General features: G+C 25.7%; 1 protein-coding gene across 1 annotated transcript in view; it reads right to left on the bottom strand.

Moving 5' to 3' along the window:
• Window positions 1-2,051: 2,051 nt before the first annotated feature.
• LOC113373810 (dipeptidase 2-like) overlaps window positions 2,052-13,341 on the bottom strand; it is a 100,641-nt gene continuing 89,351 nt past the window's right edge. The window contains exons 3-5 of the mRNA XM_026614084.1: window positions 7,367-7,505; window positions 2,537-2,710; window positions 2,052-2,210 (exon numbers count right to left, since the gene is read on the bottom strand). Of these exons, the coding sequence (XP_026469869.1) occupies window positions 2,588-2,710; window positions 7,367-7,505 (262 nt within the window). The 3' untranslated portion in view covers window positions 2,052-2,210; window positions 2,537-2,587. The remainder of the gene's footprint in view (window positions 2,211-2,536; window positions 2,711-7,366; window positions 7,506-13,341) is intronic.

Below are 13,341 nucleotides of genomic sequence, written 5' to 3'. Positions count from 1 at the left end.
ATGTACAATATAAAATCGGAAATACATTTTTTATAAAATCATCTATTAGTATAAATTATTTCACCTATAGAATTAGGATGAAGAAAACATACATTTTTACAAATAATTATTTATGTAGTCATAATTATGACTTATCGATATATATTTTTGTTTTTATATAGACAAGTACTCATATATTTGCCTGAGAAGAGCTTTGTGCAAAATTATATTATATAAATTGTGCTTTGTTTTGTGACATGTACATTTAAACATCATACAATGAACTTCATCAGATAGCAAATACACGGTTACTATACATGTAAATTGACAATCTTAATTCATTTACACAGAAAAAAATATCTGACACGATACTATAAATACGAAAAAATGTAACTGCACTATTAGAATATTCATAAATGGGATATTCTTTATAAGTAAATAAAATGTGAATATCGAACTTGATTTGATATATTTCTCTTTTGTTATTATAATTTGGGATTTGACTAAACCAAAAATGCAATAGACTTAATTATAACTTACTATTTGTAGGGTTTCGTTCTAATTATTTCATATGTTTTAAAATTATTTACTTGATTAAAAAAAACTTATGCAGAAATTTTCAACTTTTGCTAACATACATACTGTTATTGACAAATTTAATTAACATTCATAAATGAATATTCTAAATTTAAGTGTACGTAATTACGTATATATAAATAAACTAATAAATTTGAATATGAAAGATTTTGAAGTTTCTGAGGATAACCAAGGTTAATATCAAAAAATATTTGTTCGATCATTTTTGCATTTAGTTATTAATCCTAATATTCATAATTTGATATTATTTTCAATTATCCCCGGGCCAATGAAAGGTCAAAATCTTTAGATAGAAGTTTACATACTTAATATTATCCTGAATAGAAGTACTTCTAAATAGATGTCAATAAAACATATTTAAAAAAAAAGTTCATAATTCAATACTTATGTAAAGATACATTAAAGTACATTGGATAATATATTTGAAAAGAATAATATGGGATTATAAATATCGAGTCGAATGCACTAATGTATTTTTGTTTATTTAAATCATGTGAATATATAAAATATCTGTAAATATAGCCTTTGAAATTTCAAATTAACGAAAAAAAATGTTCAGCCCACATATGAGTCCACAAATACATTATATTTTGTATGAAATATTTTTTTTTATAATTTTTGATCTATTCCGTTATTATTGTGAATAATATTGAGTTCTTGATCAAACTTGATATCATATTCAAATTCAGTAAAATAAAAAAAATCTTGAATAGTTAGTCCATGGATTTTACTTGATATTTTCAAATTAAAGAAAATGTGTTTTCAAAAATACCGTGAAGGGTAGTCCTTGAAAAAAATAGTTTAAATTTGATATTCTAAATTGAGAAACATGTTTCAAAATAAATCGTGAAAAATAGTTTATAGTTTTAACTTGATAACATAATTATTAATTTTTTTTCAATAAATCTTGCATCATGTGGAGTACATTGACAGTACTGAGACAGTTTGAACTCAACATTTGGATATATATATATATATATATATATATATATATATATATGCATTTTTAATTTTAGTTCAAATTTTCAAAAAATATATATTTTATTTCTTATTATGACTGTTATACTGGTCATTTGTTCAATGTTGGCAGTAGCTGAGATTTTTTATATAACAATATTTTTACCCTCCAAAACATAACTCAATTTTTTGTTTTTAGTAATTAGAAGAATCCAAACTTTTTCGTTATATTATTAAATATATCTCCAAACATCTGAAATACTATAGCAAATATATATCACTTTTAATAGGCAATCAATGCAATCGACTCGAAATAAATTCTGATTGTATATGAGTTACTTAAAAGATAAATATAATACTTTAAAAGATCAACTAATAAACACATTATAAATCCATTAACAGTGAAGTCATAAATCATGTAAAATTAAAGTAAAATATGTTAATAATATTACAAAATCAATTAATACTCACTAATAGATAAAAAATTGATTGTCACGACTATACATATTACAGCCCGATTCGAGTATATTTCTGAAGTTATTACAATTATTTATGTACACACATTTATAGATGTAATACAGTAAACGATTTCATTGAAAACAGTTTTGGATATACATTATATGTATAAAGTTTCTAATTTGGCACATCGCGTACACTTTGGTTCAATGGCAGACATTCTGAAAAATTAATTTCATTAGTATTTCAAAATTAAAAAAAAACAAAAATTAACCACAATGATAAAAAGAATGCACATAATTTAACCAAATCTAAATCTTCCACTTAAAAAAAGATAATTAAGTGAGATAATTTTTTTCTAAATTATTTCAGGGCAGTTGAAGTCAATACTATCACGCCGTTTAGAATTGACGTCAAGTTCTGGGATACTCTGTATATTATTCTATATAACTATTTTTCCAAACATTATGAATTGTATAACATAGTTTGTATTTGAATTGTAAATCTGTTAATAATCTTTCAATATATTAATTATAAACTATCTTACCTTCAATATCTGTTATACAGAATTAGTAAAGAATTTTGAATCCACATTTGTTCACGTTGGCATATTATATTGGTCATGTTCATACTTCAATATATCAAATGAACAATTATCCTTTGGTATTGTGTCTTTTTGTTCATAAGGGGTCTGACCCGCCGTCCGGAGGTCGTCTCTCACCTAAATAAAATAAAGATATTTTTTTATTTTTATTATTTTTTTATTTTCTATTTTAATTACTACTTCCCAGTTAAGGACATTTAGTAAATTTCAGCCGTAAAGAGACAACTCAATAGTTGTTTTTCCATTCTTTATAATATTAACAATATTTTAATAATAATGATATAATTCTGACTATTTACTTATAAATAATTTATTATAAATAATGACAAAGTTATTTCAATCTTTATCAGGAAAATTGATGACTTAAATCCAGTGGTGCTTTTCTTTTCAACCTACGTCGATAGTTCTCTGTAATTAAGGAGTTTGCTAGTAAATTTGGGTGACTGATGAGCTTGTATCTATTTTTTTTTATTAAACGACCAATTTTTTTATTAATAAGAAAATAAATATAAATAAAAATGAATTATTGTTTGAATTATTATTGAGAGATATACTTTTATTTAGCTTTATTATAATGTAAACATGCTTCATTGATTTACAAGTAGTTATAATAATTACATAAAAAAAAATGAGGAAGGAGAATAGTGGTAATAGGATAAAGGGTAAGGGAATAATTTATTTGTAGTGGTTCTCACGCCATAGACCTGCCTTCGGGCAGACTACCATTTATTATTATTATTATTATAATAATTATGTATGTTTAAACTATTGTGCAAAAAGGAATCAAAATGATAATTTGTGAGAATGTAAAAACTAGTTAAAAGTTGAAGACAATTAGCAGAGTTATGCACAAATATGTAAAACTTGATATATAATAATTTTAATTTTAAAAAGAAATTGCACATAATTATGTAATCATATAAGAGTATGTGACCAATATAAAGCAAATAATAAAACATGAAATTTGATGTAAGTAATTGAATTTGTTAAATTATTAATATGAATGTTTAGTTTAAGTATATTAAAAATAAAAAAAATGTTTTAAAGGATTGATCATGTACTTATACGGTTTGAATAATATAAAACTGACATATAAAACTATTATATATGTTTCGATTATATTATATTATATTATACTATTAAATTCAATTTTTTCCATTGAACATATTTTCTGGTTATGAAAATCGAATTAAGAACACAAAATTTGGTTTTAGATTATCAACTTTGTAGTATTAAATAAATTATATTTAAGTAAAAGCTAAGAAGCAAATGTTATAGAACTAATTTATATGTAAAAGCATATAAGTAATGCTTATCGTTTAACTTAATATTATATAACTAATATGTAAAAATACAATTATAATTATTTTTGCATAACAAATACTTATATTTCTTTCATTAACAAGATCTAATTGTGTAGATATATGTTTATATTAAAACTACATTTATAGCTCAATATGTGTACTATATTATTTATGAATAGAATGCAATCCACGTATTCAAATGCGAAAATATTTCTCCATTTGTTTTAATTTTTATTAATAATTCAGAAAATTTAGTAAAGTGAAGCAAAATACAACATGCAGAAGTTTAAAAAAATAATGTACATGCAATTTTGGACCCATAGAGATATTTATTAAATTAAATTATATAATTTCCCTTAACAAACTTCAGAAAGATTTATCAACATCCGAATAATCGTTTAGAAGTATATTTACATGCATCTTTACAGAAAAATGTTATATATAAGATACACACACACACACACACACACACACATATATATATATATATATATATATATATATATGTATGAACATGTTTATTGTTCTTGATAATCAAGCAATTAATTTTAAAATAATATTAATTGTTTATGAATTAATAAGTTTTTAAATAACTCAAATAATAGTGCAAGAAAAAAACATTTTAAATAAGCACCATAAATATTTACTACCGTTGTACTAAAATATTGTATTAATTAGGTCAATTTGTGTTTCAAACGCTCTGCTATTATAGCTGATCATTAAATTTTGGTAATTAAAATAGTTATTGCTTTGTTCTGAATAATAGTCCAAGAGTTGTTAGTAGTTTATAACTCAGAATTAAATTTTCATAAATTAATCGTAATTATTAATAATTAATCTATAATAATCAATATTAAGAATGATATTTTTATTACTATATCTTTATTATATAATCTGTTCTGATCAAAAATTTAAGTCCAGGTTTTCGCCAAAAATCTTGAGCCGATAATATAAAATTAAAAATCATTCTGATGGTATCAATTGAAAATTTTAATATCAGTGCTGGTTAAGTTTTGGTAAAGATCGGCCAGATCGTTTCTTTGTATTTAATATTTACGTTTTCGCCATGTGCTTCACTAAGAATAACAATGAGTATTATTTTTTTGTTTGATTTTAAATTACAGAAATATATTGGCTCTTGGAAAATTGTTATATATATAGAGATAGTTACACATATAATATGCATAATGCTCTATAGTTATACATAGAGTTGTATGATAGTTATACTTATATGGATTATACTCACAAAATTGAATAAATAACAAATGTGCCAAATTTTTATGGTTTATTGTATAAATTCTAATCAACATTTTCAAAAATCTTCCTTGAATTATTGTATCAAATGCTAAAATTTGTCTGTAATGCTTTTTATAAAATATATAAAAATATCCACATGTAGATTTAGAAAAAAAAAGAAACATAAGAGTTTCCAGCTACGTGTTTATTATTAGCAATTATTTATTAAAGCTTTCAAACGAGTGCGCAAATTACATTGTTTTATTTTGATGTCCATTGGAATATTTTTACTGTACAAAACCTAATAGAAAAACAAATGATTTAAATTATAAAGTTGCAATTAAAATAACCCGAATAGGCATTTTATTCATTTCGGTATTGGCTTCCAATAAATTTTATATATTTAATGAAGTATGTTTTTGTATGCATTTAAGTTGTAAACGATAAATGCAAAGTAAATTTTTAATAAAATAAAATTCGAATTTCTGCTCAGTTCGTGATTAATTATTAAATAATTAATGCAATATTTATATAAAGCTTAATAAAGTAGAGGAACTCTGAATACTTTTTAATATTAGCGGTTAAAGATATACTTATTTAAAATATGTCTAGTAATTAAATTTTTTACATATATATTTTTTTGAATATACATTATTTCAAAATTTTATAGAATCTTCTCAACTACTTAGATGATGTTTTATGCTTTGTGTATTAGTTTATGATTTTTTTGACAATAAATTGATGACAACGATATAATAACTTCCAGCAGAATAATAATTCACACGTTCTCATGAACAATAGAACTTTTTTTATAGCAACATATTTTTATAATAAAGGACCATAGGTTTTTAATGAAGTTGAAGAACTACTAGTAAAAATATTTTGTTCAACATGAAATATCTTGTAAATAATGAGCAGAAATGAAAACCCAACAGAAGTTGTTCGACATTTAGAGGGCAATTTTGTGGTAACATAGAGGATAACATAGCGATGTTATGTTATTAGCTATCTTTATTTATTTCTTGTTACTAAAAACTGTGAAAAAAGTATTATCGTAACTGGGTCTTTGTGATGCGCATTCATAATATACAAATAGAGCATTTTCACAGTTTTTAGTACCAAGAAAGAAGGATAAAATAGAGTTGCTCTAACAATTCTGTTGTGGGATCTAGGTAGACTGGACATCCGATCCGAACAAATCAGAATAACATGTCATATTATATATTTTTGTAAACAACTATTTTGTAATACATTGTTATAAAGTTGGAAATTATTAATTACAAATTAATGGACCGAGTTTTTCGCACAACAGGCCAATCATAGGATAAGGCTGTTATGAAGAACTTTCTATACTAAATATTGACAGAACCCATGTGGTTGCTGTACAGTCAGATGTTTTTCTCAGGTTGTCTCATAGAAAACATAACCAAGAAACCGCGCGTTTGTCAAAAAACTTAAGACACTTAATTGTCTAAACTTCTTAGATAACAGAGTCTTTCTGACTCAGGTTCATAACATACGAGTGACGTTGCAGTTTATGTGTAAAACGCCTACCATCACAGCAAATACATGACATTTTGACAGTATTGAGTATGATTCAGTAGCATAATGGATGGAAGTTAGAGCGTAACATGGCCTTGTCATAACATTGAAGAATCGGCCCATAAGTCATTTTCACACCATGTTATCACAGAATTGGCCCTTTTAGTCTAGTCATTATAGTAAGTTGACCTCGGAATTCGAGATACCCAGCTGTAAGACTGTAAAAACTGTATATTGACACCCTAAAAGTTGCCTCAAAACCTATATATGGTAGAATGTACGTACCTTATCTGTTACAGTATTAACAGACTTACAGCTGGGTATCTCTAATTTGGAGATTCTTACCTAATTTAAGCTTAAATGACTGGATTACTTGATTTCTTGTGAATGTGTCACGTGACATAAACAAAAGCCTTGCCTTTGATAAGCTGATATTTATTCAAAGAAGCAAATTTATTCAAATTTTTTTCATTTACATTATTTTATATATAAATAAAAATTAAAGCGACCGATGTTAAATATTTAAATGCTTTTCCTCATGGAACTGCGCAGAAGCATAAATGCAAGATAAAGTGTCTTTGATAATCGGATACCCTTTAATGACAAGCAAACATCTCCATGTATAAATGAGTCTGCTAAGTAAATACTAACATGCGTCAAAGGTAAATTTGTAATTAGGAAAATTACATACCTTTTCGACTCGTCTCATGACTCGCAAGAAGTTGAGTCCTGCCAATCCCTTCAGCTCCGGAATACTCCAGCGCCCGCTACGCAAAAGTTCTGCAAACAGAACTGGATATTTGGATACGTCTTCCAGGCCTCGGGGAACGCTAAAATCATCGAAATTCTGACTAATAAATGAATATAAATGATTAAGCATTAACAACCACAATTATGTATATAGCAACTAGTTGCATCAGTTTGATGTCCATTCGTTGGATTACAGGTGTCTAAACAATAATTTAGGGTTGTGCCGAAGAGGCTAATTTATAAATTTGTCATATCACAAGGCAAATTAGTTATAGGTTTAGGTTATTATATCTACTTCTATAAAATCGCAGATTTTGAAAAGAAAGCAGTGGTTGTGGTCAAAGGCATCACTTTTATAGTTACAATTAGGGAATGCAATACCGGTATTGCAATCACCGAATTACCGATAAACCGCACGATTTTTCGGCGGTATTTTTATTGGTATTTACCCCAAAAATACCGATATTTTCGGTAATTTTACATAAGCACTATTTGATATATAATACACAAAAGTTTAAATTTCTCGGAACAAATTTATCTTTAAATTCCATAATCGCATGAACAGCTATATCTTCAAGTGATTCTATAGGATAAACAAATGTCAAATATTATCTCAACTTGTCATTAAACTGAATATTTATTGCTTTATTAAGGGCTTCATATCGTGTTACAATAAATAGAATTGGACTGATAGATAATGATGTTTGTTTCATCTTATGTAAAAATGTAACGGTTTTTTAAGTGATATTTGCGCCAAAATATTTTATATCATACAGATTACCTCTGCGTAATTTTTATTTTTTTCTAACTTTATACATAATAATTATGATAAGTACTAAATATTTTTGCTTCTTATTGCAATTATAATATATTATTTTTCAAAAACGTTTCGAAGTTTGAAAATACTATAGAAGCATCACATTGTTTTAAATAACAATACTCAACAATTATAGTAACTTATTATTTATCTTGCTAATTAAACACATCGGATTATGCTAATTTAACACTTCAGATACAGACAATACAATTTCTTATAATAATGTAATAAGATCTTTTCTGAGTTTTTGGTCATTCTCACTCATAAGTTTGTTTTTGGTCAAAAGTACTCAATATACTCGATAGTGATAATGAATTAATTAAATTTGATATAATTTTGTTAAATTATTATTTAAAAAAATAAACGTATTGTTTTATTTTATTGTTTTTATTGTTTAGTTGAAAATAGTTGTAGTTTATATTTGTACTAGTAACTTTCAATTTTGTTTACGTTTGTTTAAGATAATAAAAATACCGGTAATTTACCGGTATTCCGGTTTTAAAATGCAAAATTACCTAAATACCGGTATTGAAATTTTTCATCGGTATTGCATTCTCTAGTTACAATGATTTTTATTTATAAAAACATTTGTATTCAGAAGCAAGCAATTGTAGTTGATGAAGATTTGGCCAGAGCTTTTTCTATTTAACCCGGAACACTTCGGTGTAGGAGATACAATTGTATGAGTATAAATACCTGGAATTTATAATAATAAGAGAGACTAGCAAAAGTAACAAGAGAAGAATATTGTAGATTCAAGATCAATATATATCATAAATTAAATAGTGGTTTTATTCACATATCTTATGATGATAGAATATTTATAATCTACAGTCCGCTTAATATCAAATTAATCATGGTGATCCTCACCAGCAGTATAAAAGTGGTATGCAGAACCGATACAAGAAACAAAATTTTTGTTATTAGAGGCCTAGGTTGAAAAATCTGAAAGTAGAAGCGTGAAAAAAGAAGGAAACAATATCAATATAAATAACTAAACAATTACAATTCAACCAGTTGCCTAAGTTCAATGTCCATTCTTTGGATAACCGATGCTGCCAATAAATTAAAGTGGTGCCAAAGAGACGTACTTTCTGAAGATATAATAATACATTTTAACCAATTTATATGTGCAAGTTGTAATATTTAAATTTTGATAAATTGTTTCGAATTGATTTAACAAGAAAATATTTTTGAAACTTTGTTTGTTCCATCCTCATTGCATCTGCCAAGAAAAAGTTCTTGGTTAAAAAAAAAAACTAGAAATAAATTTATTATTTTATCTTATTCTATGCTATTAAATAATATTGTAACATTCCGTATCATGTTATTTTGTGTTAAGTGCCTATATATTTGTGTTATTAAGTGCATGTATATATTATTCTAGTCCTCTTGGAATTATTCTGTGGGCTATATGTTTAAAATAAATAAAATTAAATTAATAAATAAACGAGAAAACTTATTTTATAAAATAAATAAGTTTTACAAGAAATATGAAAACATTTTTTTTAAATAATCAAGAATAAAAAAATAAAAAAACTAAATCTTTTACTTGTTTGACTAATATAGAAGAACATTCAGTGTATCACTAAATATTTTTTGGAAAAAGATGCAATTTATTAGTTTAGGTAAGAAAGCCAAATAATTTCTTTATCATACTACTATAGGAGGTAGCGAAAAGTTGATGTTAAAATATATTATTACTACACATATGTTGTTAACACATAAAAATGCAAATTTTGGAAATGCTAAATGAAAATGTGCCTATGGAATAAATATTTCAAACAAAATGTTATATTTATTTCCTTCATAATTATTGTATTTCAAGAAACAATAAGTATGATTTTAATAAATTAGACAAAAATTACTACCAAAGCAAGATGAAGTAGTAAGAGATGATTATTTTTGCTTACTATGTTTAAGTTGACTTTACTGTATTTTTCTCCTTTTATTTTTAGTTTTTTTTATTATATTAGCTTTAGCAGAAAAGCCACTGTATCTACTAATTTGTAAATAACGAATTGTGAACAATTTGTCAGCATTCTCTGCTGAATGTGATTAATTATATATATATATATATATATTGGAAAACAAAATTAAAATTTCGTTGTTCAACCTAATAAACTGTAGTTAATATTCTACAAAACATTTTTTGAATAAAAAAATAAAATGATGGATGTGTACCGCTATGGAGTAAAAAGAACTAGGTGACTAATTTTTGAAGCTAGCGGAAAGTTTGATAGCAAAAAAACGTTTCTACATTGATGAAATAGCTAGGAGATTTATACTGCACATAGTCAGATAGCTTTTTGTTTGATATGTATTATTTGTTGATATAATTGGTTTGGTTTTCATAAAATCATTTCTTTTCATTGAGTTTTTGTGTCCCGCCTGACCCTATATCAAATTTGACAATCATTAATAATTAAAATCATTTATGATTATATTTATTATAATTACGAAACAGTTACAAATCAGAATCCAATTATCAATTACTTTCTGCAATAAACAACTTCTAAAACCATACAATATTATTATTGCTATCAATATTTTTTTAACTGAATTTTCTCATTTGGAATCGCAGTGATTGATTTTCTCTTCCTTAAACTAATATATTACATTTTATTGGAGACACGTTCTCAGAATCTAAACTTAACTCCATTGTTGCTCTGTGTACATGAGATATGAGCGAAATGATGCAATCTGTTGTACAATCGAACATGCAATTGTTCGGAGAATAAAAGCAAATTCAACAATGCAAGTCAGGATCAAAAGAATTCGCAATGAACGACTCACAAAGCTTTTGCTATGTGGCATTTATCAGAAGTACAAATCATTTATACTAAATGCAAAAGGGGTTAGCAAATTGGAAAACTTTCCAAATCGGCTGAGAAACATAGTAAATAAATGATTTGGAGAGATATCCATAAGGGCGTAAGTGATTGCGGAATAGTATAAAAATGGGTAAATCTAGCAAAATGTGTGAAAATTTTCTTTTGTACATATACTTTTTCTAATCAGTACACAGACATAATAAATAAACAATTTAGACGAATATGGGGGTAAGTGATTGCGGGCTTTTCAAGTCGCAAGTTGAGTAGTCGTAATTAAAATGGTGAGCTTTTATTGAAATATACCAGCACAACTTACAAAAGATTTTATCAAAATGTGTAACTAGCTTTCATTGATACATATAACTAGTGGTGCATGGCATCGTGCATTAAGACAAATTGCTGGAACTCAGTAATCAATAAATATAGATCAATGATTAATGACAATTGTTAACATTTTCAAATAGATAAATATAATCACTATATATTTTATCGTTCATAAAATATACAGTGACGATCTTATTGCTCAAAATACTTGAGAAAGTTTACGTTAGCAAGAGTTACCGAATAAATCCGTCTGAGGATATATTTCTTACGATTTGCACAACGCATTTAAAATATATACATTTTCAAACTGAATTGTAAATATAAAATACATATTTAAAGTATAACATTTTTTTCTGAAAATTTTGAAATTTGCTTAATCCGTCGTATAAGTAAACTTTAAAATTTGATAGCCTTGGTACAGAACCCAACAAAATTGTAATAAAATTAGTATCTATTTTCAAAAATTTTATTAAATATCTGATAATTTGATGTGCATATGTCTATTAATCATTTTTCTCTACCAAATATCATTTCTTTTACTTTTTTCTTTGTATCTCCGAAACCGCTGAACGTGCTTTCTCAAAAAGCTTATGAATTCTTCATTTTGTCAATACAAGTCTTTGTATTTCGTAACTTGAATAGTCCTAATTGAAATGATATACATATTATGATATAGAAAAGCGCAAGAACTGAAAATTCTATTCAAATGTGTAAATATATTTTTTTGTTAAAACTTATAATTATAAACATTTTAGACAAACAACTTAAAGAGATATATAATTATCGACCGTCGGGGAGTTAGTGGATTGCTACAGTTTTTTTTAAACTAATATATTCTAAGATTTATACAACTATAGTTTCCAGTAAAAATAACATAGCTGATGTTCATCATTTAATAAATAAATTTCTAATAACATTTACCAAGTCAAGCAGTAACCACAAAAAGACGTCGAAGCCTCTAATAATATATTCGTTGCTAATTATTAAGAAAATTGTCGTGTTTGTAAGTAAAAATAGGTAGTTGCTGTACCTCTATAGAATCAAGTAAAATTAATTATACAAGTGCAGTTCTTTATTTTACAAATCAATTTCTAGAAAAAGTGCAGTGTTACAGCTTACCCCGTGTTGGAGCTAGTTATAACATCTGCCAAAGTAAAATAAATAAAATGTATGTATAATGTTTCATATAAAATAAATCATTAATTAACCTAATCTACAATTGTTAACTTAATAATGAATATAGAAGATATAGTATCCTCTGTAACACAATTTACATGTGCCTCAGGTGTAATTTTTTGTATTAATTAATACAACTATTTATACAATTCAACAATTAAAAATTGTTACACACCATCGAAGATTGATAAAATTTAATTCGAAAAATATATGAAATTTACAGAAATTTTCTAATAGAACAATTTTATATTCACTGTCAAAAAACTTGCACAGTTCTGTTTTTGGCGTAATAATAAGATGTACAACGTTTTATATGTATAAGGACAAAAAAATATATCCATATTGTTTAAGATCCTATTGAGGAACACCTGTTACTAGTGTCCCTGTTACAAATTGCCCTTATATATATATATATATATAGTAAATCACAACAAAATTATTTTGTTACAAATACGATTTAGAAATCTGTACTCTGTTATTGAATTAAGTTCTATCTTTTTGTATATAGGTCCTTTTTCTATTTGGGCTTTGTAAGATAAGGACTATTCAACATATTCCCATTTCCTTGAAGAATATAATCGTACTTCACGCACCATTTTGTAGATATCTTCAATAATACGTATAACTGAAGATAAGAAGAAGGAAACGAGGATGTGTTAAGCGATTTAGAATACCATATGGGCATATTTTTGTATCAGAGATAAATCGATAATAAAATTTTATGTTATTTTCAAAATGTATTACTTGCTTGTAATGGATTTTTTT

The sequence above is a fragment of the Ctenocephalides felis genome, unplaced genomic scaffold (genome assembly GCF_003426905.1).
Source record: "Ctenocephalides felis isolate EL2017-DRISC unplaced genomic scaffold, ASM342690v1 CF-g0.4_SCAFFOLD_01604, whole genome shotgun sequence".
Lineage (NCBI taxonomy): Eukaryota > Metazoa > Arthropoda > Insecta > Siphonaptera > Pulicidae > Ctenocephalides > Ctenocephalides felis.
This window is presented reverse-complemented; position numbering and strand designations above follow the sequence as displayed.